Source organism: Pseudoliparis swirei, chromosome 6, assembly GCF_029220125.1.
Source record: "Pseudoliparis swirei isolate HS2019 ecotype Mariana Trench chromosome 6, NWPU_hadal_v1, whole genome shotgun sequence".
NCBI lineage: Eukaryota > Metazoa > Chordata > Actinopteri > Perciformes > Liparidae > Pseudoliparis > Pseudoliparis swirei.
In genome coordinates this window covers 4,792,178-4,818,018 of record NC_079393.1, presented here as the reverse complement: position 1 = coordinate 4,818,018, position 25,841 = coordinate 4,792,178, and the positions used below count along the sequence as shown (strand labels likewise).

Here is a 25,841-nt window from a genome sequence, read left to right as displayed (position 1 = left end):
TCCATGCCTATACGACCGGGAGACGAGCGCGTGTTGCGCGTGCACGAGACAGGGGAAGGGGGGCAGAACATATGAAGCGACACAGGAGCATGCACACACACACCAAAACAGTGCACGGAATAAAACATCTCGTGCGTCTCACTCACCGCGGTGCAGCACGTCCTTAAACTGGAGAGAGAAACACACAGAGAGAGAGAGAGAGAGAGAGGGGGGGAGGGGGGGGGTGTTAGCGAAGAGCCGCAACAGGAGTCTGGAAGAAAATGCAACAGATTAAGTACACCGTGTTGTTATGATGGATATAGCGTTGCACAGTGGAGCCGTCCGAGCCTGCTCGTGGATCGCCTCCCTATTTATACCGGAGTGATGCCGGCTGTCTATTTATGGCGCACGATCAAAACTATGAGGCTATTTTTAGGTCACATGCACGAGGTAGGAAGAAGGAAACACTCACGAGGGGCACCGGGAAGTGCGCGTAAATGTAGATTATTGTTTGCCTCTCCAACTCATGCGGTCCGGTTCCCCTCCGTTGCATCATTGCGGTGATTTTTATTATTATTAAAGAAACCCAATGTGCCTTCAACAGCACCTCCACCACCATCATCTTCATCATCATCATCATCATCAGACTTCAACTTTCACGCTGTAGATCTGGATCTCGTCGTCGCTGCAAATATCATCGACAATATGTTGACGTGTCTTCAGCAGCTGGAACTCATGGAGGCAAAAATATATATGTCCAAATACTGAAGCCCGGACCCCCGAAGCTCCTTTATATATATATATATATATATATATATATGGTATATACGCTGTAAACATTTAGTAGTTAAGCTCTGCTGACGAGAAGAGAACAAATATAAATAAATTAAATGCCTTTTTTCTTCTTCTTCTTTTGGGGGGGGGGGGGGTTGAAGGGCTGCGTCAGTACTAGGCATTGACGTCACGTTTAGATTCTCTCACTTTACAGCCCGCGGAGTCTGATTAAAGACACCGAGATCAGATCTTTTTTTGCAAATGTGCCACGGAAAGAAAGAAAGGAAAGAGAGAGAGAGAGAATAAGAAAATACTACAGTTATAGATAATGTGGAAACTACATCTATATCTCCTACTATATAAAAAAAAAAACCTCCTCTGCTGGAGCATCTGGGTTTCCACCCCCCTCCCCCCCCCCTCTCTCTCTCTCCTCCCCTCCTTCTCTTGTCTCTTTTTTTTATCACCCCACCAAGCGTCGGTGCTGTTTTGGTCCGGGATACATTTTTATTTATTTTTTATCCCAGCATCCATTTGGCGGGTAAAAAACGCAGCGAGCATGAGCCGCTGCGTCCTCCATCTCACAGGATCAGTGGCGGTGCCCACGCACCAGACACACGCTCACCCACGGAATAGACCCACGGGGAGCGCGCGCACACACACACACACACACACACACACCTCTCTCTCCACGGTATATATGCTCCGTCTCTCACCCCACATCCCCTCCAATATCTGTCACACCTTTACTGTGAGACCCTCTCCACACACCCCGCGCTGTCCATCTGCGATGAGGTGGGGGAGGGGGGGTTGAGGCTGGATTTGGGGGGGGGGGGGGGGGCAGAGTGGCAGCTACCTAGAAAAGTCGCCTCTGAGAAGGGAGAAGGGCTGCGCCCGTCGCATCGGGGTTGTGCTATTTTTATCCTGCCTCTAGGCCAACTGTATGTCCGTGACTGCTGCTGAGGACAGATACACACAGATACACACACACAGTTACACACACACACACACACACACACACACACGCAGATACACACAGATACACACAGCGGATTTAGCTTTTTTTGTTATATCACACGGACAGTCTTTAGGCTCTGGATAATTTGGCATAAGTTACTATCTGGCTATCTGCCTTTTTCACAATAAGATGAGTCAATCGTTAAGCATCCCATTTACCACACACACACACACACAGAGACACACACGCACACACACACACACACACACAATTCCCCGAAGTCCACAATCATTCAATCAAAGAGGGAGCAGTATCAATGGGAGTCTGAGTTCCTCAGGGTGCAGTGCTCCTAGATCACCGCGTGGTGTCGACAAACTCAGCCAGAGATCCTCCTAAATCTACCCCCCCCCCCCCACACACACACACACACACACACACCACCACCACCACCACCACCCCCTCCTCCTGAAAAGTATGCACTTCTAACTCCCGCGAGTTGCAAGCCGCAGCAGACTTTCTGTTCTTTCTCCCTCCGCCCCTTTGTGAAGAAGCCTTTCTCCGACTTCATCTTCCAACGGTAGAAGGGGGGGAGGGGGGGGGGCGCAACCGCAACAAGTGAGAGACAGAAATTCGAGGCACCTCACGGGAGTGAACCAGCGCGCGCTGTCCGTGGTGCTGGAGCAGCGCCGCGGACAGCCTCCATCCTGCTGCGCACAGACCCTCCACAGTCGGTCCGAACTGAGTCCGCCTCGTGCTAAAGTGTAAAGTTAGAGGGCGCGCAGGGTGCGCGTGCACGCGCAGCGGGAAGACAGCAAAGCTGCGGAAAGTCTGAGCTGACAGGTTCACACGAGGGAATGGAACGACATGGAAGAAACCAGTGTTGCCAAATAGTAAAAAAACACACAGGGTCTGGAAGATAAAACACCCCTCCCCCTCCTCCTCCTCCAAAAGCCCCCCCCCCCCTCCCTCGCGCTCTCAGTTGTTACTATGGCATCTCGGCAGAGCCGGCAGCCTGAAGCAGAGGATCCCCGACACGTGCACACTCCTACGCGTTACCGCAGCGCGCACTCTTTTGAGTGCCTGCAAAATCCCGGTCCGTTGTCAACACTCACACACTCTCACACACACACACACACACACGCACACACACACACACACACACACACACACACACACACACACACACAGCCTTCCTGAAAACGGTGCCATCCGCTGTTCAGACCGTTGCCCTGCGGTGAACCCGGATGTCTCACGTGCATCGACACAAAAAAGGTCTCTTAATGAAGAGCCTTCCTAACCTCACACCTTCTAGTGTCTGAAAGATGATGCGTTCAGGTAACCTGCACAACATTCCTGCTCCTCGTTCCAAAATAACTTGCGCGTGGCCGGACTGCAAAGTTCCCGTCACAGTGCACGTGCCGGCTCACCTACAACAGAAAGCACTTACCTTGGTTATTCAGATTGTTTGTTCTCTCTTTTATCAACTTAGTTTTGGGGGGGGGGGGGGGTGGAGGGATGAGTGGGGAGAGTCAGAGGGGCTGAGAGTGAGGAGAGAGGCTCGTGCGTCGGGCTGGAGGAAGCCGGTCGGTCCGGTGCGCGCGCGCCGTCGCGGCCGCTGATGCCATTCTGGCTTTGAGGGAGCTCAGAGGGAAGAAACACAACACAAGTGAGTTGGATGGTGGTGATGGGGAGGGGAGGGGTGAGGGGAGTGGAAAGGAGAGGAGAGTACACCGAGTGTACACACGTGAGCTGAGAGGAAGGAGGAAAGAGGAAAGAGGAGAGAGGGAAGAGGGAAGAGCCCGCCAAATCAGAGGGACGACACGCAATTGGGGAGGTGCTCTCTCTCTCTCTCTCTCTCTCTCTCTCTCTCTCTCTCTCTCTCTCTCTCTCTCTCTCTGTGTGTGTGTGTGTGTGTGAATGACTTCCAGACAAGAGACGGAAAGCATGAATGGGACACGAGAACGTCATCAAACCCCGCCGAATACATCGGGCGCGATTTATTTTAATCTTTAACATTTTTAAAGGACAAAAGCCGCTCATGGAGGAGAGGAACCATTCAGTCACAACACAGGAACACCACCTCTCTCTCTCTCTCTCTCTCTCTCTCTCGGTGTGCTGTTGACCTGAATTGACGTCATTGCTCATTAGGTTTCCCTTAGAAACACTGACTTTCAAAAATAGTATCAAATTAATTCAGTCGACGAGGAGGAGAGAGAGAGAGAGGGGCGGGGCTTATGTGTGTTCGGGGTTGGGGCGTATGGGGTGAAGGGGGAGGGGGGGGTTATCCCCCACTCCCCTCTTCCCCGTAAAACATTTCCATGCCGACTGCCGGTGCCGAGCAGGTCCAGACACATCGATCTCTGACATACACTTTCACATTTCACATATAGAAGTCATTGTTGCCAAAGCAAATAAATAAATAAACGCACGACTGTAAAACAACTTGAATAAAGGCTTTAATAAACGAAACCTGGTCAAAGGGTTTGTCTCTCTCTGGTTCATGCAATCTAAAAATATCCACCAGATGCATGTTAAAAAACATCTTCCCCATCTCCGGCAACTCTTAGGGAACAGGCCGAAAACAAATGACCCCCAATGACCCCCAATGACCCCAAATGACCCCCAATGACTCCCATTGGTATTCTGGTTGATGGTAAAGTCTCACAAGACTGGACTAGGGCACCAGAATTATTGTGCCCGGTTCTCTCTGGGTGGAGGTTGAATTCCCAGGTGGTGTTTGTGTCTCTAATATAGTGACTGGAGAGTTGTTTTAGGATTTAAAGGAACAGTTCACCGTGAGGCCGGGAGAGCTGTCCGTGGTGCTGACATGTCACCAACAGAACATGATCAATAGTGTGCTGTTAAACTTTACATTTGTTTGCCCATGTTCCATAAATTAGTGTCAGGAGGGAGAGAGGGAGAGAGAGGGATGCAGCAGGGTGTGACTAAGACACTCCCGACCGTGGAGAAACAAACAATGGCTGTCCTCCGTTCCTCTTCCATAAACATGTTGTTCCTCGATATCGAGATGACCCCCCACACCACCTTCTTTTCCACATGAATCTCTGCCTGTGTGTGTGTGTGTGTGTGTACACACATGTCCTTTGTGTGTGATGCCCCCTCCCATCTGCCTCGTGTCTTTCCATTGGTCTTTCTAGGAAATAGTGTGTGTGTGTTTGAGTCTGATGTTTACCATCGGGGGGATGAGGGGAGCACACACACGGGGAAGGAAGGATTCAAGAGATCCTTTATTATTAGTAGTAATCATAATATAATTATTAATGATCCATTATGATGGATAAAAGAAACCCAACAGAGGAAGGTTCACAGTGCCAGTAGTTTAACTTGGTTGGAATTGTTTGATAAACTGTGTTTGGTTTAAATGTTTGGTTAAAAGAAGGGACTAAAAACTGTAAAAAGATAATTTAATTTAAAAAACAGGCATAAAAAGGATTTAATATACATTTGAACTTATGGAAGGAAAGTGTGTTGAACACATTTAATAGTTGACTTATTTTTATTTAAAGGTTTATATCTCCACTGCATACGATGAAATACATTGAGACGCTTTAAAATACAGGTTTAAAGTGTAGAACCATATATATATATATATATATATATATATATATTGTAGAGAGTGTGTGAGGGCGGCCAGGATTAATGAACCCTGCGCCCTCTCCTCCCTCCCACTATTTATTTTTCCATCTCTCCTGCCTAAATGATGTCAATGGAAGCAGAGCTACAGCGCTATTTATAGAAACCCCACCCCTCCCTTCCCCACTCTACACACACACACACACACACACACACACACACACACACACACACACACACACACACACACACACACACACACACACACACACACACACACACACACGTACAAACCCCTCCCACACTCAACTCTCCCCGGCATCACATGCTCGGTCGGAAGCTCTGCTGCACACAATAAACCACGAGAGAGAAGAATCCGCATGAATCGAGCCGCTGAATATTTATGAACGGCGTTGTCACATGTACGACGCGGGCGCATCCCCGGCCCCCCTTTAACGTGTGTGTGTGTGTGTGTGTGTGTGTGTGTGTGTGTGCTCTCCACGCCTGGTTATTGTCTGTGCAGTCGTGTACTTCCCTCAGCAGGAGAGGAAGAAAAAAAACGACAACAGAGAAAACCCATTGAGAGGAACAGGGGGATGCTGCTCTTCATTCTCTCATTCATTCTCTCACTCATTCACCTCTTTCCCCGCTCACTCACTCATTCATACAATTCCGTCCCGCAGTGGGAAGCCACCGCTTCTGCCGCCGGTGTTCCAGTTGTTTTGGGGTTTTTCTTTTCCTCGTACGGTTGGAAACACCCGTTTGAACGTGTGCACGTGCACGGAGGGAGGGAGGGGGGGGGAGGGAGGGAGGGGGGGGGGGGAGGACAAGAGTACACTGTGTTCCCTGGGAGTTTTGGGAGCTATATGCATAGACCAAATAACACCCGTCCTCCCTCCTCCCTCCTCCCTCCTCCCTGCTTCTGTCTCTTGACATTCACATGTTAGATTACGTAACGTCATTTGAAAGAGAGAGATGGGGGGGGGGGGGGGGTAAAGTAGTGGTGGTGGTGAGGGAGGATTGGGGGGGGGGGGGGGGTAAAGTCTCCTTCCATCGCAGAGAGATGCTCGGTTTGCTGCACACCAGAAGCGTTTTCTGTGTGTGTGTGTTTCTACTTCTGAAAGGCGGCGGTGATTAAAAAAAATATACACCCCCCCCCAACCCCTCCTCCCTGCATCCGGAAATCCATCATCCCCCCCCCCTCCCGCCCCCATCCTCTCTAATTCAGAAAAGCTGAATTTCAAACCCGTCCCTCCATCAAACGTAAAAGTGTCCCTGACCTCAGGAGCCGGAGACAACGCGTCCATCAGTCATGTGACCACATGAATATCTCACTTTAATATCTCACTTTAATATCTCACTTTAATATCTCACTTTAATATCTCGCCTTAAAGACGACACATGGTCATTATCATCACTTCTGTCTTATTTGACATGTTTCCCGCTTGGCGTCCTCTCACATGTCTCCGTTTCATCCTTTATGTTCGTCGTGTGTATGTTTTACATGTATTATTGTTAATAACTCGCTCCGTGCATATCAACACGGAGAGGGAGGGGCTGCTGGGTATTTATAGCCGCGCTATACGCGGTCACATGTGCGGCGGCGGCGGCAGCTTCCCTGACATGTTCACACTCACTGGCTGCTATATTTAGCGCCGCCTCACAGCGCTGTTACTATTCACGGCATCTCGACGTGAGGGGGCGGGCGCTGCACGCTTATAGAGATTTAAGAAATATACAAACAGAAGAAATACTTTTTTTTTAAATCTCCTGCCACCCATAAGAATTAATGCCTCTGATAATGCAGCAGGGTGCAGAACTCACAGGGTGCAGCGACCTTGACCTCTGTGTGGAGCAACAGGATGAAGAAGAAGAAGAAAAAGCTTTCTTATAGGGATCTTATCAACATTCATAACTATTCTCAATGCATTGGACGTAAGCTTTATAACTGTGACCTAAACGTGTTTCTATACCCGCCCGTCTCGGTGTTTGATGGTCAATAGTCGCCGATGGCGTTTGCCCATTATAGTTTCTAAAAGTACTACGAAGCGCATTAATATCATCACTTTTTTTGTATTGTATTGTGTATTTTATTCAGTCAATCATTACAATAAAATACAATATTATTATATATAATATACAAATACAGAAAGACTGAAAAGGTATAGAAGCAAAAATGCTTCTATTCCTCTCCTAAATTATTATGATTAAATAAAATAATAATACTTTCTGAACTGTCTTCAGCACCACGGACAGCTCTTATTGGCTCTCATCTCTTATTGGCTCTCAGCTCTTATTGGCTCTCATCTCTTATTGGCTCTCAGCTCTTATTGGCTCTCAGCTCTTATTGGCTCTACATGGCGGTCAGGACTGACCTCTCGCCTCTCATAATATAACATTTAAACAATGAAAAGAGTGATAGCGTGATATTAATCACAAATAGACGCCGGTGGTTATTCTTAGAGCAAGTTGGTGTTCGTTGAGATCTCAGCTCGACGCGGCGGGCGGAGGCTCCGTGAGATCCGCTCTCCCCTGCACTCAGAAACAAAGGCTATCAATACAGACCGTGGCTCATTTAAGATCTTAAAAATGACCGACGCTATGATTTTGAGAATGCTCTCCAAAGATCTTGCAGCGAAGGACGACGTCCAGGGGAAATATGTATCGATCTCTACTCCCGAGGGTTGTGGTGCAAAACTTGAGTATTAGAATTAAGGAGTGCCGCTATATAAATGATCTAAAGTTGCCCCGTGTGATTCAGGACAACAACAAGTTCAATCCACAACCACGTCAGTGTACAATACTCCACATGCGTGTTGGGGGGGGGGGGGGGTGCATGTTTTTAACACCACCACCTCCTCACGGTGGTGGCGCAGTGAGGGAACCCGGAGAGCTCCACCAGGTGCTCCAGGACTATTGATTTACCTTCTACGCTCACATGGACTCGTACTCCTTCCTTCTCTCACAGGGTCGTCTTCGCTTCCTCTCCCGCTGCTGCTGCTGCCGCCCACTCCTCCTCTTCCTCTTCCTCCTCCTCCACTTGATTATTCTTAGCTCTGCCACGTGCGTGTGCATGTGTGTGTGTGTGTGTGTGTGTGTGTGTGTGTGTGTGTGTGTGTGTGTGTGTGTGTGTGTGTGTGTGTGTGTGTGTGTGTGTGTGTGTGCATACGCATGTGCCAGGCATCTTTGGTTGGCTGGCTGGTTAGGGAAATACCTGGTCACGATCAATGAGGAGAGTGTCCCCTGGTCCCGTACCGCCCCCTAGTGGCCGGAAACGAGAAGGCGCACTTAAAACGAGCAGCCTGCAAATCAGTCACGACGAGATGAGACGAGGGGACACGTGCTGCGTTCAAAGACTCTGGGTACATGTTGTTTCTCTCTGCGTTGCAGACACATTGAGCACAACATATTTGACGAGGCTCTAAAATCACTAAATATTGTGGGTCAACAAAAAGAGGACATGGTGATGTGAGGATATTCTCTCCGTCTTTCAATTCTTCGTGCATCGCAGTGCTGCTCCATCCCTCCAAATAACTCGAGCAGAAACACAGAGACCGAAATAAATCATGAAAGCGGGAAGTGATTCGTCGGGTTGGGGATAAAAATAGATCCGGTTGCTCTGCGAGGAAAACCCTGGAGCGCCCTCTAGCGGGGAGACTCTGCAACGACAGGAGACCGTGAACGGAAGAACAAGATGCTTTTTCTACTGCAATCAAACAATGTGCTGTATAGTTCAACAATCTTGACCTTTATTTCTGATCAATTTATAGGAACGATTTTCGTTGTTGAAAATACCACATTGAAATATACTGAGATGTAATGAGTCTGCATTTAAAGGGAATATTCTACAAGTGAATATACATGAAATCTCATTTGAATCATACTTTTATTTATTTTTTCCTAAAAAATTAATATTCCAGTATTTAGGCATTATCTAATGCTAATTTCTTGGGTTTAGGAGAAATCTACAGATGAAAATAGACATGTGTAGTGAAATAAACACCTAAAAGTGTATTCTGGATGTTTTCTTTACACGAGTCTGAAAGAATGACAAGTAAAAAATTAGCAAATGAAAAACAAAGTCTCCATACAGGACTTGGAGAACAATGTCCATCCAACCAATGCTGCATGTTAAAAGGAAGACGATAAAATAAGTGTTTTATCTTCATGGAAGTCCTTAATTATACAGAAATGTGACTTATTTATTAGCATTTGGACTATTTAGAGCGCATGTGGACTTGTTCCTCCGGTTTCATCTCTAGGTACATTTTAGGAACACGATTTGGCTTTGGAGCAGAGTTGTACACTTAGTTAAAGTATAGCTAATACTCCAGGCTACAAATGAGTAACACGAGTTTCTGTGTAGGTTTAGTTTCAACTTGGGTTCATGGGTCGAAAGTTAAGTAAGGAAAACACAAAAAACTAAACTTTTGTGAACATTTTCAAGCAACAATCTCAGCATGAACTCTCAAATAATAAGATTTTCAATGGAAATCAGATGGTAAAATAAAAGTACAGCTGTATTGGAAATAAGGGTAAATATTAAACTGAATGCACACTGAAAAAAAGTGTCCAACGGATTTTCTAGTGGATCTTGATATTCTGATCATCTCATCAGAATGGACTAATAATCAAGATGAGGGCAAACAAGGGAAGGTATTTTTTTTATTTTTTTATCGAGAGCCCGATTCGACTCTTTTCTACTTCAAAATTACACACAAGGAAACATGCACGATTTGAATTATGGAAAAAAATAAGTGTTTAAAATATTTGTCTCAATACCCAAAAGCTAGTTTTCAGCTCAACTCCTGCCAACTTTACCATAAAACCAGTAAGAAGGACAAGAAGGTTTATACTTCCATACAAGTTTATGATAAAAATCCAATGAAACATCATTGAGTCATACAAAGTAGCAGTCAGCCAATTCAACTCATGTTCGAATAAAAAATAAAAATAAGATAAAATAAAGGGAGAAAGAAATGCATTCATCAACATGTTCCAAACAAGAGGATCTTTTATCTCTTCCTACAACAATCCGACAAAAATATTCATCAGTTACAACGTGGCAGGTTTTTTTTTGTTCCACAAAAATACACAGAATAATATTTTTTTAAATGTGGGGGGGAAAACATCTAGATTTACGTTAACTATCGCCTGGGGCAGGAGGATGATGGAGTGAATTTAGAAATGACATCGCCAGTTGTGTGATATCCTGAAGACAGGAAACAACCCTCCCCCCTCCGATGACCCCTCTCCAAGAAACTAAAACTGGATGTACGAGTTGATGATGAAAAAGACGTGAAGACCATTTAAAATAATATAAAAAGGAGAGTTAGACGCCAAATATTCCATCTTGGTGTGGAAAACATCCTGATGTGATGCAGTTCAATGAGCAGTGTGTGTGTGTGTGTGGGGTTCTCAGTAGATCCAGCCTCGGCTCCGGTTGCCTCGGCCCCCGAAGCCTCGTCCTCGTCCGCCCCTGAAGCCGCCGCGCTGCTCTAGAGTTTAAAAAACACACAAAAATACAAACAGATCAGCGCGGAAATGAGATTATAAAACCAATATTACATTTATGAGGCAGATAGTTGTGAGAATTTAAGAATAATGCATATTTAATATGAATATTAAGCATTATGTTTGACCACCATGTGTTAAGATTGAGTGCTCAAGTGACCGATACGCATTGGTTACACACACATCGGTACAGTTGAACATATTGGATGAGTGAGCTCACATTTAACGGACTAAAGCTCCGTCAGACACCGTTAATCCTCCCGAGGGTTATTCCTCGAAACCCAGGTACTCCCTTCCTGAGAATTCTGTTTAATATATAACTGCTGTGAATAAAAAATTGACTAAAGTTCCCGTCTTCCACCGAGGAAAAAGACAAATTACTTTTCCTTCCCTGAGAATTTTGTTCCAAGCAAAAGAAATCCTAACAGACACAATTATAAAACAGTGACTGTAGCTCAAAAAAGAGTCAAACTAACCCAATGTGTAATATATATATATATAAAAAAGATGCAACGGCTGCACAACCATCTTTAAAAAAAATCTAATAAAAACACCACAGTGCTCCTCACCAGAGGTGAAATTGCCGATGGTGGCGCTGAACTTGCCGCTGGGCGGGTTGTAGATCTGCCGCGCATCCCTCCGGGGCTGAGGGGACACCTGTTTGTTGGTGCTGGCGCTGGAGCCCATCTCGTCAGCGGACGGACGCTTCGGCCTGCGGGAAAGAAAAGCGGGTGAGGACCCCGGGGAGGCCAGCAAGGACACAAGGATGCTGTGTGTGTGTGTGTGTGTGTGTGAGAGGAGACTTACGCTAGGGCCTCTGACCTCTGGATGGGTTTCCAGGACAGACTGACTAAGCTCTTGAATGACGGAGGGTTGTGGAACAGATCCTGGAAAGAAAATTTCAAAAATAAAAGCGGTTGGTTGCAATGCGGAGTTTACAAGATAAACTTAAGTTACCAGAAAAAATAAGAAAACCCCGGCGTTGTAAAGCAAATGAAACAATCAGTTTAATAAACACCTCCCTTGGAAACGGCACACAATTCTCATTTACTGCCGACGGAGTCAGAAAGGTGCTTTGTTTGCTTCCATGTTGGTGAAGGGGATTATCTACATTATAACTCGTGTTTTCTCATTTTAGTCCAGTACATCCTCAGAGCGCTCTACCTTGATGAGCACGTTGATGTTGTTCGTGATCTTCAGGGCCACCACTTTGATCTTGTTCTGATGACGCAAAGAAGACGAGTTAGTCTGAGATGGTTCACAGCAGAACTGGGTTCATCAGTCTGTTGCCCGGCTGCTCGTCGGGTACCTCGTCCGTCTTCAGAGCATCTCCCGACTTCCCTTGCAGTGCCACTCGCAGCTGTCTGATGTAAACCTGCAGGCCTCTGGCAAAATACTGTAACCTGTAGAAACACAGAGAGAAGTGACGACGGCGGTGAGCTCGACCGCCCAGAAACACGCCCGGCGTGCCAATTCATTCTCTACACTTAGCGTGCAACTCCCTCACCTGGTCTTGAAGTCTTTGAGGCGCTCGGCGTCCACTTTCTCGAGGAGGAAGTCCGGCAGCTTCTTGCCCAGCTGGTGGAAGCTGAAGAGGAGACACTCCACGTAGCTGAACTGCAGTTTGGGCTCCTCGGTGGCGGCGCTCTCTCCGTCCTCGGCCTCCTCCGGCGGCAGAGGCATGAACTCCTGCAGAGACACGAGCGGAACCTCCCCGTTAGCTTTTACTTTGTCAAACAGCTCGGACCATTATAATGTTTACTGGAACAGTTTCTCTAAAAGGAAAGCTTCACTTATACGGGTTATAATGTCTGTTTTCCTGTGTTAATTACACTTTTCTACTTCCTGCAGTACAATACTGTCCACATAAAGCTTCAGAGCGTGGAGTACCAGTCTGTTCCCACACTGCTTTGAGACAAGTAATCAACTAAAGTGGAGACACCTGTAGGTATTGCTAGCATCAACTTTCAAGAGCAGCTGCAAGTCGTTAACTCATTACTTGTTTCCTGAAAAAGGCCTTCTTGGATAACTCTGTAATGGACATTATTCTTCAGTTTTTGGTCACCTACATTATTCCCTACATTATTTTGTTTAACCTCTGGCAGTTTGTCGCTGACCTTTGTACCATTTCAGGTTATTCACTTCACTCGAACTTCTTACATGTGAATAAAAACTGGAAAACCTGACCACGTAAAGTGAACACAGTGAATGTCCCGCAAACTATTAATAAATGATCCTAAGCCAGAAAATACATCTTCAAAGCTCACATGAACTTTTAAAGTGCGTTTCCGTTTGTATTCCTCAGTCTCCAAAAAGAATAGGGCAGTCGGATCTCACCAGCAGCTTGGTGAACAGCGTGTTGAGGTTGGGCTCCAGCTTCTCCATGTCTCCACAGAACGGACTCATCTCAGCCACCAGCTTCAGCATCTACACACACACACACACACACACCACTTAGCAGATCCCCTCACAGTATAATGTGCCTCGCTAATGAGAAAACAGTGTTGCGTGGTGCAGACTAATAATGACCCGTTGACAACTCCGACAGGTGGCTGCCACGCCGACTTCGTTTCCTACTACAGCCGCTCACCAAATGTCAAGACATTCGGAGTATGGACCTCAAACCAGCGGCCATATCCGTCAGGTCTCTCGGGGCGGAAGATCTGAATAAATACAGGACGGGCCACTAGTCTTCTGGTCCGAGGGCCAAACTGTAGATTGAAACCCTGACATGGGACTTTCTTCTTGTTTTACGATATGAGGGCAGCTGGTTTCAAAAGGTGTTCAACAGTCTGTATTAATCACGGCCACCAGTTGTAATCATTTTTGGCACAGCGGACGAAGGGCAGGAGGATTAAGGAATATATAAAAGCAAGAACTCACCTCCAACTGAATGTCCAGCTCAGCCACGGGATGTTTCAGGGAACTGAGGTTGGGCAGGACGTGTTCACAGAAGTAGGTTATAAAACGCGTGGAATGGACATTTTTCTAGAGGAAAAAAGAGGAAAACTGATTATTTTACATTTTATTGACAGTAAACCTACCTTAAATAACACGAACGCTTACCTGGACCAATTTAAAAACAGACAATTTGCACCGTGTGAAGGAACGACTTTCAATTATTTCGATGAATAGGTTTTCCGCATTTCATGCAAATGACATTCCAGGACTTAACTTTGGGCTTTCTGGATTATCAAATGTAGGTATTGTTAAAAAGGATGACATTTACACAATTTCCTAAACTTCCTCAGAAGCGTGAAAGTGCATCGGTTGTACTCACAGAGAAGAGGGGCAGGGCTTGCCGTGTGCACTGCAGCAGGCGGTCAACGGTGTCCAGCTCGGCCGGGTTGAGGGCCTGCTCCAGGAACGCCTGCTCCACCACCAGCTCCACCAGCTGCTGCCGCCCGCTCACCGTCTGCAGCACCCGCAGGCCCGAAACGATGCGCATCAACAGCAGAAACTCATCTCCGGTCACATCCTCCAGCACCTGAAGAACCAGCACAACAGTGAAAAGAAACACTTTATAAACACGTGTTGTCGTCGATCTTTAAACAGGCGTACGCGTATGTAAAAACACGAATAAAGAAAGTACCCAAATCCCGATGGATCTAACGAGATCACTTTCTACGCCCCCCGTTTACCTTTTTAGTCTCTGCAAAGACGTAATCCTCCATCTCCTTGGTCATGACTTCCTCGGGCAGGGTCTTCAGTTTGCCGGAGAGGAACTTGATGGCCCGTTCCCGCACGATGTCCTCTCCTTGCAGGATCTGAGAGAAGAGGCCTCCGAGAGTACCTGAGCGATGAGAGAGAACATTTGGATTGGATTCAATCTATTGTCATTTCACAGAGGACAGGTACACAGGCAACGAAATGTATTCTCTGCATTTAACCCATCCTTAGTTATTAAGGAGCAGTGGGCTGCGGTGAAGCAACTGGGGGTTCAGTGCCTTGCTCAAGGACACTTCGACATGCAACTAATGGGGCGAGTGGGGATCGAACCGGCAACCTTGGGGTTGCAGGACGACCCCCTTACCCCACTGAGCTACAGCCGCCCGAATTTGAGACATTCCTTAAATCAAACATCAGTTTACAACCAACAGGAAGATATCTCACACGTGGATCTATGCACGTCCAAAGTAAACAGTGTCCTCTGCTACTCTACAGCTCTGAACTGAAGCTTACCCTTAGCATCTATCTTGAAGATAGCAATAAGAGATCCGTTCACTTGGTTGAACTCGGCTGTATCATCTGGAAGCACAAAGAGAATAGAGATTGTTAAATATTTCCGTTTAAAATTAGTAAAAGCAAGAGATCAATAAACGATTGATTGACAAGAATAACAGATTATTACATTCACAACGGATCACAGCAGGAGTGCACGTATGGCTGAAGGGCCAGCGAGGCGGTTTGTAAAAACTAATAGAAAAACCAAAAGGAGACATTGAAGTATCTTAAGTGTTTAGCTGGAAGCATCTGATACCTGTCTGAAGGAGCTGGGTGAGAATGTCTGCAACTCTGAGGATGTTCTCGCCGGTTGCAAACCGCGGAAGCTCCTTGATGGCCTGTCGTCGGATCTGGACAAAGACACATACAGACAATGTTATGATGGGACAAAAATATGAGATAATCAAGAGCTTTTCACTGCACCAGGAAATAAAAAAGCCCATTTTAAGAGAAACGTTATTTCAATTGCTCTGAATGTTGGGTACATGTCAGGAAATTGACAATAAAGCTGTATTTACGTTGTCGTGTTTAGAAACGCAGGAGGGCGAAACCCCAAAATCGGTCAAGGACTCCCAAGTTATACGAGCAGCCAAACACAGCCGTGTCCTTCAGCACTCACCGACACCTCCTCGTCTTCACAAAGGTCGAGCTGGGCGTTAATGGCCGAGTCGGCCAGTTCCGGGAAGCTGCTGAAGAACTTGGGGATGAACTGTGCCGCCAGGCGCTTCTCCTTCGGGCCGCTCTTCACGCCATCCAAGATCACCTGGTAGGCATCTTTGTGCTGAAGAATATATATATATTTTTTAAAAGATCAATAAATATAAACGTTCAGATTAGCAGCATTATAAATCAATGCATATTAAACTTCTTAACTCACTGGAACAGGGGCGCATACAGACCAACTTTTTTTTTTTAACAGTGGCTTTCCTGGGGCATTGGCTTTACAAAACACCTACTCATGTAGAAAAAGGTGTACCGTTTGCTTGTTTATAACAGTGAGGTGAAAATGCTATGAAACTAGTCTGTTTTAGTGCAGCAATGGAACATTATCTTCTAAAAAGGTAATGTTAGCAACGGTGGAGTTATCCCAAAGCCTGTGGAAACAGTTGCATGATGTCCCACGTTAGGATACACCAGGCTCTGCAGCATCGATTTGACCAGTGGTCAGTCTCTTGTGGTCCTCTAACATTATAGAAAGGTAACACTGCGACTCTTTACCGGACAGGCTGGTAAGATGCATGTTTTACGTTAATTTACAACAATATATCTCTAAAGGGAAATTAGAGACGGCGCCTTAACGTCCAAGTTGCAGGTAGTTTCAGATGTGGGAGTCCCAAAAATAAACAATTAAATTAAAGGAACCCACCTTGCAGAACTGGCAAAACGATCTGTGCCATAAATTGAATAAATAAATACATTTAAATAAATTTCCCGTTGATTAAAAACGGGTTAGTGGGTAGATTAATCCCCGTTTGGAGGACGTGGAGGTAATTGTAACCGAGCTGGTTCCGCGGATATCAGGTCTCTGAGGAGGAGGAGGCCCCAACCAGCTCCCGGGCTAGCTTCAGCTAGCTTAGCTCTCTCACAACAACGTTACGTAGCTTGTGGACGTGAAATAAGGAAATAAGTCTCCACAGAAGAGCGACTCAGCTTTACACACGTTTTAAAATGAACGCGCCCTCTTTATTTACCTGACTGAGGTTGTCCTTGGCGTCAGCAAGGACCCCGTAGCTCCGATACAGATCCTCGATAGTGACCGCCATCAGCGTGCGTGCGCTCACAGACGAGACCGCCGATAAAAAGAGCTCTTCTCCGGTTGTTGTTTTTTGCTCCTGTGGCACAAACAACGCCGTGTTATCGGGATGTGTGTCTTCTGAAGCGGGGGACGGGGAGAAATTTCAAGAATCCTTTGAATGAAACGCCTCTCTTCTGTCCGTCTTCCCGCAATCCGTGGTGTGCAGGCTAAAAGGCTAACATGCTACGGAACAATGAGTTGCGTGCATGCGCAGCTCGAGCCAATCGCGTGGAGACTCGCAGCACACGTGACCACTAGTGTGCGCCGAACTGATGCGCAGTAAAGAAAAAACATTATTGTAGGTCACCGACATGTTTAAAGCGGAGGGCTCTGGATGTATCTAAACAGATACATACATGTATTATTTGTATTCCTCTTATTTTTAATAAAGGATTATCTTATCTTATGTTTACAGTGCTCCCTTAGGGATACCTTTGTTATGTGTAACGGGAAATGTCCAGAGTGCTAAATTTACTTTTTTATAATGAGTTACATTTGGAGACCTCATACAACAAGACCATAAAAAACAAGAGCTTAAATAAGATGTATGGATTGAGTGGCTTGTTGGATGGAACCAGGATGTATTTCTCCCCAAACACATAAGTTTCCCACCGCATGTTTAGTTTTAGGGTGATGAACAGACATTCTGTCATCGAACCTTCTCTGCCCAGAGAATCAATAACATAAACACAAGTTCTAGGTCATAATATATTCGTTTTTTCAGCTTAATACATTTTGCTACGACAGATGATACATTTATACCTTTTCGAAATTGTAATTTAAATCCTAATTATTTGAATCTTTAAGTCTGAAACGTATTTCTTACATTCCTATTAATATTTCTAACTGTAATTGTTTGAATTACATTGTGTCTCTTGGCCTTTGTACTGCATTTGTCCAAGACATATTCTTTGGATGTGCAAATCAATTTACCAATACAACTGTTTGATTCAAATTAAGCCTGCATGACAAATGTCCAGGTGAGTAACATCTGACTAAGAGCCCTTTATTTGACTTCTGGTAATAATAACAAATAAATAAATCAGTAACTGCAAACACTTTTACTGAACTAATTAGTGGCAACAACAATTCTGTACAAGCGATTTCCTCTTACAATAAAATTAAATGTTGAAACACAAAGACGTTCCAGATCCAACAAAAGTGGTTTCACAGGAACCGGATTCCTGCTCCAAGCTGGAACCCGTCGCATATCCTGCAAAGAAAGGAGAAAGAAAGTCAATGCAATCAACATCAGAGCACACAAAGAATCTGATCAGTGCACATTAAAGGACAATATGCAGCTTTAAGAGCGCTCCTCTCATGAGGTATGCAATGTTACCGGCTCGACGTTGCCAGGAAGAGTTTGTTTTGTTGAAGTACAGAAAGCGCAACTATCGAAAAATATTTTCACGGCTAAATATATATCGACGATTTAGACGACGTGGGTGAGGCGTTTGAATGTGATGGCCGCCTGTATGTATTTGAGGCCGAGTAAACGGAAGAAGATATCTTATTTACAAGATTGTTTTTTTGATTCCCAGCTCCTCCTGAGTTCACAGCAGCCTCCTGCTCCTCCTGCTCCTCATGTATGCAACAATGTTTTTACAATGTCTTATTTTTTTGTGCCTACAATGGCAATATTACTACATAACAAAAAAAACAATATGTTTTGCAATAAGATTGTGAAAAAACAATCCAAATACAAAACATGGCATTGAAATGAATTAAAACTATGAAAAGAACATTTCTATCATGCACGTATCCCTGTGCTCACGGGGATACTCTGGAAATAACATCAAAAAAGTCCCTTTGGATGGAAATTACTGCTTAATTTGGAAAACTAATGTATGTTGTGAAAGACCTCGACCAACTTCACTCTGCGGGCCCATGCTGCACATAGTGAATCCCCTGAATGCCGTCAACAGGCCGACACTCAGACTACAGAACTAAACTTCTCTTTGAGCAGGACGTGAACACGGGAACACAAAACACCGGATCATGAGAAAGAGAAACGTTTACTTTTGAAGTGCATTTCATCCCATGTAGATAAATGCAGCGACGGAAATACATGAGGGCAAAGGGCAAAGCTGCCCCAAAGAAATATAATGTTGACCCCGATATCACTAGAGGGGCAAAATTTGCCCCCATAATTTCAATAATTTAATAGCGGTTTTTTTCTTTTCTTTGTTTTGTGTGTCCCATCTGTATTGCCTGTACACATACAAAATCAATAAATATATTATTTTTTATTATTAAAAAACAAAGAAATAAGTTATAATTGTTAATACTCATTTAAAAATGTTTTACAATAAATAACCACAAAGAAATAAGAATAATAAATAATGATTGTCTGATTTATGTTTTCAGTTTGTTTTTTTGTTTAAAAAAATTATTTAAAAAAACACTGAATCTGTAGACTAGTGCCTAATATTCTTATTATTGCCATTTTTATGACAATTTATCATATATAGTGTAAGCCAAAATAAGTATATTTATTATTTTTGAACAAAGGTTAATGTATGTGCCCCCAATTTCTTTTTAAATGCCCCTGGATTTCAGTCAGTGGGGGCAAACATTGCCCCCTAAAAAATACATGCGTTACAGCTCATGAGATGATGTTCGGTTTGCTCTGGTTCCTACCAAGTTATTCATTCATCGGCTGTTTGCAGGTAAAGCTAATGGGAGTGTGCAGAGTTCCTACAAAGTGTCCTTTCAAGTCAATCTTAACCTGAAACCAGCCCCACCTGTCTCCACTCTGGACTCCCATCGGAATGCAGTAGTTCAGTTCCAGTCGGGCGATGTTCCCCAAACGCAGCACGATCCCGAGTCCGTACGACCAGCGGATGCATTCTGCGAGTTTCTTTAAATGTGCTCCCGGCCCCTCGCCTTGATGAAAACACACATGTCGGAGCGGTCAGGGAAATCAACACGCATTCTCTTCATAGTGCCACTTCCATACTTTCCTTTATTATAACAGAAATTAAACTCTTATTAAACAGAAAAACCTCGTTTTGTCTCAATACCCACATGAATGAGATATGGTATATATAAATATAATATATAGATATAAAATATATACATATATATAAATAAAAAAATATACATATGTACCATATATACCATATATATATAAATATATACCATATATATATATATATATGCGCTTGTTCTGAGTCCAACTGCTCACCGTAGTTGAGGTTACAAAGGTTTCCGGCATTGAGGAAGAAGTGCATCCTGAAGAGGTCCCCGAAGCCCCCTTTGCCCGGTCTGAAGGGGAGAGGGGTGTAGAGGTGGAGGCCCCCGGCCCAGTAGCCCTCTCCTCCCAGGTAGTCGCCTGCCATATCAGTAATACCAGAACACAACCTTTCAATTAACCGTCAGACTTCAGTCGGGTCCCATGAGCAACTGTAGCCACGGTCCCGTCTCACCTTCACTCTGCGGGCCCATACTGTACATACTGAAGCCCCTGATGCTGGTGGGGCCCCCGAGATAGAACCTAGGAGGTCGACAGAGACACACACAAAATTACAATATGCAAAATGAATAACCAGACAGTTAATTACTTTTTTTTTGTTGAAACTAGCTTGCATACAAATTGTACAAAATGTGATTTACGTACATAAGGACATGTACACTATATCTGCAATATCCATTGCAAATAAACATATACAATTCGCTTAGAAACCACAGAAAAAGAGATTTATAACTACAGAACGGGTTTGAGAATTATCGCTTTTTTTTGTTGTCAATTTTTTTATATTAACATAAAAGAAATTCAAAATGTCAGACATAAACAAAATATATATATATAAATAAATAAAATAAAACAGGGCAATATTATATATATATACATATATATGTATATATATATACATACATATATGTACAGAATTATCACATTTTTTAAGTTTTCTTCATTATCTCAGGAATCCGGAGTCAGTCGTCTGCCTATAGTTAATTCAGCGTACATTTTTTTGCCGCCAATTTGGTAAAAAATAAACGGCTAAAGTTGTTGGTGCGTAGTGTTTCTGTACCTGTCGGCTATGTTTGTTGGCTTGTCGCCGATGGGAAGGAGCAAACCGCCCCACAACGAGGCAGAAAGGACCTGCAGGAGAGTCGGAGGGTTTAGTGGAGCGCACAGAATGTCAAAGAAAGTTGGTTAAATGATGACGACATCAAGGATTTTGGAAATTTAAGTTAATCTTTCTGCAAACAGACCTTTCTCGCTTAAAAGCCCGAGTCTATCACTTGAATAAGTCTCTCAAGATCACCGACCCTAGCTTTAAGACTCTTTAGATAAGATGTTTAGCTCAATGGCTGAAAGTTGTAATGTAGAATCTCTCACCGAGTCCCAGAAGAGAGTTTTATTGAGCTGGATCTCAAAGTCCTCCTTCAGGAAGCTGGCGTCTCCCCCGGTGTAACCAGCGAGCTCCTGCACAACCACAACACAAAGCATCAGCCTTCTGCACAACGTCAGTGAAATATATATATTTAAAACAGCAATTAAAAAATGTGCTTAGTGTTCATCAACCAACCTGATGGATCTTCATCAGGCCTCCTCTTCGGGGGAGAATGGAGGAGTTTCTGGTGTCGATGACCATCGAGTGCTGGACAACATAAAGACGCCGTTCACAAATAAAGAAAAACCTTTGCTTTAAGCTGGTATAGTACGACGGTGTCTTTTGAGATTCTCTCCCCCCCCAAATATCTCCCTGGATTCTGTGGGTCCAGATGTATCCAGCCACATAAGCCACGCCCATTTACATCTCCGTCATACATTTTGAAATCGTGTCCAAATCTGTGGTTTTTCCTGCCCAATAAACCGCCACCAAATTTGGTAGAAAACATCTCTTGACCAAGAGAGTATTTATTATTATTATTTTTTTAAATACAGTTTTGCTGTAGCTGGCCCTCAAATGTTGCTCAAATGCTGTAAGCCGGGTTTATATTACATTAAATGCGCTATTATATGCTCTTAAAAACACATTTGGTGGGCATACGCGTAATCGAACTACAAACCAATGATACCTCAGGAACTGTTAATTCAGGTCTACTTTCAATATTAATAAACTTCTCACAAACAAGTGAAAGCAGCGGGGGCGGGGCTTGTAGTGGTCAAACACGTGGTCCGCTGCGGGGCATGTGAGATATTCGATGTAAAAAATAAAAGACAAATACCGAAAGTGAGGACTTGAGGGTATGGCCGCTCTCCTCCCGGACGGCGAACGAGGCGGTGCGGGCCAGACAGCCCAGCTCCCGCCACACGCCCTCCCACTTCAGGATTTGGGTGGTCTTCCACACGGGGAACTGTGGGGTGGAAAAAATTTGTAATTTGACACCAGTCTATGACTTATATTTGTACTCGTGTCTCCTTACAACGTGGAGGAAGGAATGGCTCCGTTAAAGGCTCATCTTGGCCTCTGTCGTCATCATCCATCCACACACGTATGGAGGACTTAAAATGTCTTAAGTATAAATAAATGCTTAAATAAATACAGGAATAAATAAATAAATGCTTAAATAAATGCATAAATAAATGCTTAAATAAATACATGAATGCTTAACTAAATGTAGAAATAAATAAATAAATAGAGAAATAAATAAATATAAGTTATAGCTAAACAGGACATCATTAAATAAATCTATTTCTACATTTCTGTATTTCTTCATTTTTGTATGTCTCTATTTATGTGTCCACACGTATTTCTTCGTTTGTATATATGCGGGACATTTATGTGTCCTTATATGCAAATGAGCTAGATAAGAGTAGTTATCCTATATTGCTACATTTATTTATTTAAGCATTTATGTATTTATTCCTGTATTTATTCATGCATTTATTTAAGCATGTATTTATATTTAAGACATTTTAAGTCCTCCATACACATGATGGGTTCATGTGACGATAATACATTTCATCCATCTCAGGGTCAAGAACTGGACTTTATCATCCTAAATAGAACAATCTATCATTCCTTCTATCAAGTCAACCTCATCGTGTTAATTTGTGATCATTTAGTTTTACATTCAACATTTTTAACTGCACAAAATGAGAAAAAGAAACCGTATTTACGCTCAGTTCTCCGGAGACGCCTCGGTCCGTCTCCCTGAGAGAACTCCATGGAAACTGACCCGTCACTTTGTACACGTTGAGCAAGATACTGGAAGTAGAAGAAGAAGAGGACATGTCAGCACCCTGCTATTGTTTATTTGTCTTATTGTCCAGTGTTGTGCACCACCCGCCATAACAAACTCCTTGTAAGTCCACGTACGTGTGCAATAAATGGTTCTGATTCTGATTAGACTTTGAAGAACGAGTGCGTCTTCTGGCTGTTGTTTCTTACTTCCGTTCAAAGTTTCCTGGCTGGGGTTTGAAGAAAGAAAGGCCGTAGGAGGTTTCTTTGGTGCCGTAGGAGAACTGGAAAGTCATTTTCTCCCCCCGACCTAATACATTGGGCAACTTCAGGCCCAGGACCTGAAAATTAAAAGCGGTGAGAGATGACCAGGGTTTTTTAAAACTGTGTATTTAGAGGCAGTCACACTGATCTTTTCACTGAATCTGACTAGCAGTAGTCAACGTTGGAAATACTCTCTATAGGTGACTAGTGTATAGTAGGCAATGGAGCACGCGTCCCTTCAGGAAGTAGATCCTCACCATGCTCCCCTCGTTGTTTCCCACCATGGTGTTGTAGCTGCCCGTCATCCGCCTCAGCTCGGTGACCTCGAAGGTCACGTCGAGGCCGTTGGGAAGAGCGTGCTCGCCTGGAGAGAGAGGGGGGGGGGGGTAGTGAGATGACCCGGTCTTAACGAATAGTTCTAAGTGTACATTCATTTTTAACCTACCTCGGGAAGTGTCGATAACAACTTCCACTTTCCTGAAGATGCCGAGACCCAGCAGCTTCTGTCGGGCTTCGTGGGACCTCCGCATCACCTGCACAGCAAACAGATTTATTTTGTAATGCATGGACTCAAAATGTAATTGATTAGTCCGGAGGGATCAGCAACGTGCGCCTACGTCAATCAAGTTCTTTGCCCGGAAAACTTCCGCGATTTCATAAGTCAGCATGTCGTCCTTGGTTCTTCCGAGCCCGTCTATGTGGACCCGTTGAACCACGACCTGGAGAACCAGAGAGAAAAAACAGCATGGGGGAATAATTAGAACATCTGAAAAAAAAGAAGGAAAAAAAACACTCAATGGCAACAAAAAAAACTCTCACATTCTTGTTCTCGAGAACTTCTTGCTTCAGCTCGTGCTCGATCTCCGGAGCCTCGATGTCGTCAGGTTGAACTCCGAGCTCGGGCCCTCGCATGGGCAGAGGGTCCAGGCTCTGCAGGAAGAGGGGAGACAGATGTAGAGTCACGAACGGAGTTCATGTGCGGATAGGGAGGAACGTTTACGTTCTCGAATAAGTGCCCAAAGTATTCTCCAATACCATTAAGTGCCGAGAGTAAAGCTGCAATGATTTCTCAATATGCTGATTATTTTCTCAATTAATTTATTAATCAATTGGTCGGAAAAAAAAGGGAAAAAAAGGTTTTCCCCCAAAGTCCAAAATGACAAATCAAAATATCTTGTTTAATGTTAAATATAAAAGAAAGGAGCAAGAAAATAAGTGACTATTTTTGCTTCAATTTCTTTTTTTATGGAGGTGAAAATTATTAATAAATTATTTGATGACTAGTTGTCAATAGAATGATTTTGCATTCATTGTTCCAAAGCTACGCCATGCCATAATGCATGGAGATAAAATGTCCATAAAATATCATTAACGTTTTTTTGATCATATAAAACAAAAAATAGGGTTAATAGTTTGCTTGTCAACACATACATTTTATTATAATGTATGCATTAAAAAATAGGAAATGTTGCATGGGGAAAAATAAAAGTAGAAACACAGGAAAATAAAAAATAAAAAAAGTATTACGAGCGTGACAAACTAACAGAAGCGTGAAATCAATTCAAAAGAATGTTGGCGTTTATTTTATTAAGAATATGTTGTTTTTACCAAGTAACTGAATGTGAAAGGAACACTTATATTTCCCTTAAAACTCAATATAAATCACAGAGCTAACATTAATACTTATAGATGTATTATTATTAAAATTATTTTATTTAAAAGGAACCATGTACAGTTAAAACATACATGTCACCATGTGATGCACTGTACTAGATTGTAGCTACAGATAATTTGCATCTGTAATTTGCATTTGAATTATTGGCAGACCATAATATTACATATGTTCTGACCCGAGAGAATAAACAACAGTGTTGTTCAATGTTTACTGTTGTAGATGTTGTGCTGAGTGGAGGAGTCACATGTCTATCTAAATGCTCAACAGTCTTTATTTTCTATTGTGTCGAAGAGTAACTAGCAGACAGCCAGCGGCTGGTCGCTGCACGCTGACCCGGACAGCGAGTGCCTGTTTCCCGCAGCGCGGTAGCCGCGGCTCACTGTCAGATAACTGAGCGCACCGAGAGGTCAACGTCCCCGGACGGTTCCTTACCCTGGCGTGGACGGTGCCCATGCTGAGCTCCGCAGGGCGCTGTCCCGGTGGGTCCGGACGAGGCTTTTTACGTGGGGGAAACAAAAGGCCGACGAATTTAACCTACAAGTAACCGAAGAGAAAAGGCGACGGGGCTCCGTATAAGGAGGCGGCGGCCCTGTCACTTCCTGACCACGCCCCTTTGCGGGAAGCGTTCAACTCCGCGACGCTGCATAATGTGAATAATAGATCAATACAGATAACTGGATTCAAAAATATATATATACTACCTGAATATTTCGACTACTTTATTTAAAATATATATACTACAATAATATTTCGACTAATTTTATTTATTATGTTTATATCAAAAGCAAAAATATTATATCGTCTTAGTATTACCAATAAATATAAATAATAAAAAACATATGAATAACAATTACAAACATAATCATAATAAAAAAGATTACGGCAAAAGGCTTAAATCAAATCTAAGATACAGATAATTGCATTAATATATAT

At 43.9% G+C, this 25,841-nt stretch overlaps 2 protein-coding genes across 4 annotated transcripts; both read right to left on the bottom strand.

Annotated features, from left to right (window-relative positions):
- Positions 1 to 9,950: 9,950 nt before the first annotated feature.
- api5 (apoptosis inhibitor 5) lies at positions 9,951 to 17,015 on the bottom strand. The gene is made up of 14 exons (XM_056416476.1): positions 16,732 to 17,015; positions 15,660 to 15,821; positions 15,297 to 15,390; positions 14,999 to 15,064; positions 14,458 to 14,609; positions 14,097 to 14,303; positions 13,700 to 13,804; positions 13,154 to 13,243; positions 12,324 to 12,505; positions 12,126 to 12,219; positions 11,981 to 12,037; positions 11,624 to 11,703; positions 11,386 to 11,528; positions 9,951 to 10,800 (listed from the first exon to the last, which is right to left on the bottom strand). The coding sequence occupies exons 1-14, from the start codon at positions 16,801 to 16,803 to the stop codon at positions 10,721 to 10,723; spliced, it is 1,584 nt and encodes a 527-aa protein (XP_056272451.1). The 5' UTR covers positions 16,804 to 17,015; the 3' UTR covers positions 9,951 to 10,720.
- A 795-nt stretch (positions 17,016 to 17,810) lies between these two features.
- On the bottom strand, positions 17,811 to 25,464 carry samm50 (SAMM50 sorting and assembly machinery component). Of its 3 annotated transcripts, none has more exons than XM_056416771.1 (15): positions 25,341 to 25,464; positions 24,053 to 24,163; positions 23,851 to 23,952; positions 23,679 to 23,766; positions 23,491 to 23,597; positions 23,180 to 23,310; positions 22,909 to 22,996; positions 22,014 to 22,142; positions 21,371 to 21,442; positions 21,181 to 21,267; positions 20,870 to 20,940; positions 20,264 to 20,331; positions 20,023 to 20,169; positions 19,580 to 19,721; positions 17,811 to 18,048 (listed from the first exon to the last, which is right to left on the bottom strand). In XM_056416771.1, the coding sequence occupies exons 1-15, from the start codon at positions 25,359 to 25,361 to the stop codon at positions 18,003 to 18,005; spliced, it is 1,410 nt and encodes a 469-aa protein (XP_056272746.1). In that variant the 5' UTR covers positions 25,362 to 25,464; the 3' UTR covers positions 17,811 to 18,002. The 3 variants fall into 3 exon arrangements, with proteins under 3 accessions (XP_056272746.1, XP_056272745.1, XP_056272747.1); XM_056416770.1 differs by having other exon boundaries at positions 20,023 to 20,179; positions 20,265 to 20,331; XM_056416772.1 differs by having other exon boundaries at positions 20,294 to 20,331.
- Between the last annotated feature and the right edge of the window lie 377 nt (positions 25,465 to 25,841).

What these genes read in the sequence shown, in the direction of transcription:
- api5 (XM_056416476.1), bottom strand. Translation starts at nt 16,803, where the DNA reads ATGGCGGTCACTATCGAGGATCTGTATCGGAGCTACGGGGTCCTTGCT. An exon ending in CTCAAAGACTTCAAGACCAG is followed by an intron (nt 12,220 to 12,323) that starts GTGAGGGAGTTG and finishes GTGTTTCTACAG; the next exon opens with GTTACAGTATTTTGCCAGAG. An exon ending in CATCGGCAATTTCACCTCTG is followed by an intron (nt 10,801 to 11,385) that starts GTGAGGAGCACT and finishes TTTAAACTCTAG; the next exon opens with AGCAGCGCGGCGGCTTCAGG.
- samm50 (XM_056416770.1), bottom strand. Translation starts at nt 25,361, where the DNA reads ATGGGCACCGTCCACGCCAGG. An exon ending in AAACTCTCTTCTGGGACTCG is followed by an intron (nt 20,941 to 21,180) that starts GTGAGAGATTCT and finishes ACTCTCCTGCAG; the next exon opens with GTCCTTTCTGCCTCGTTGTG. An exon ending in GGAGTCCAGAGTGGAGACAG is followed by an intron (nt 18,049 to 19,579) that starts GTGGGGCTGGTT and finishes CTTTCTTTGCAG; the next exon opens with GATATGCGACGGGTTCCAGC.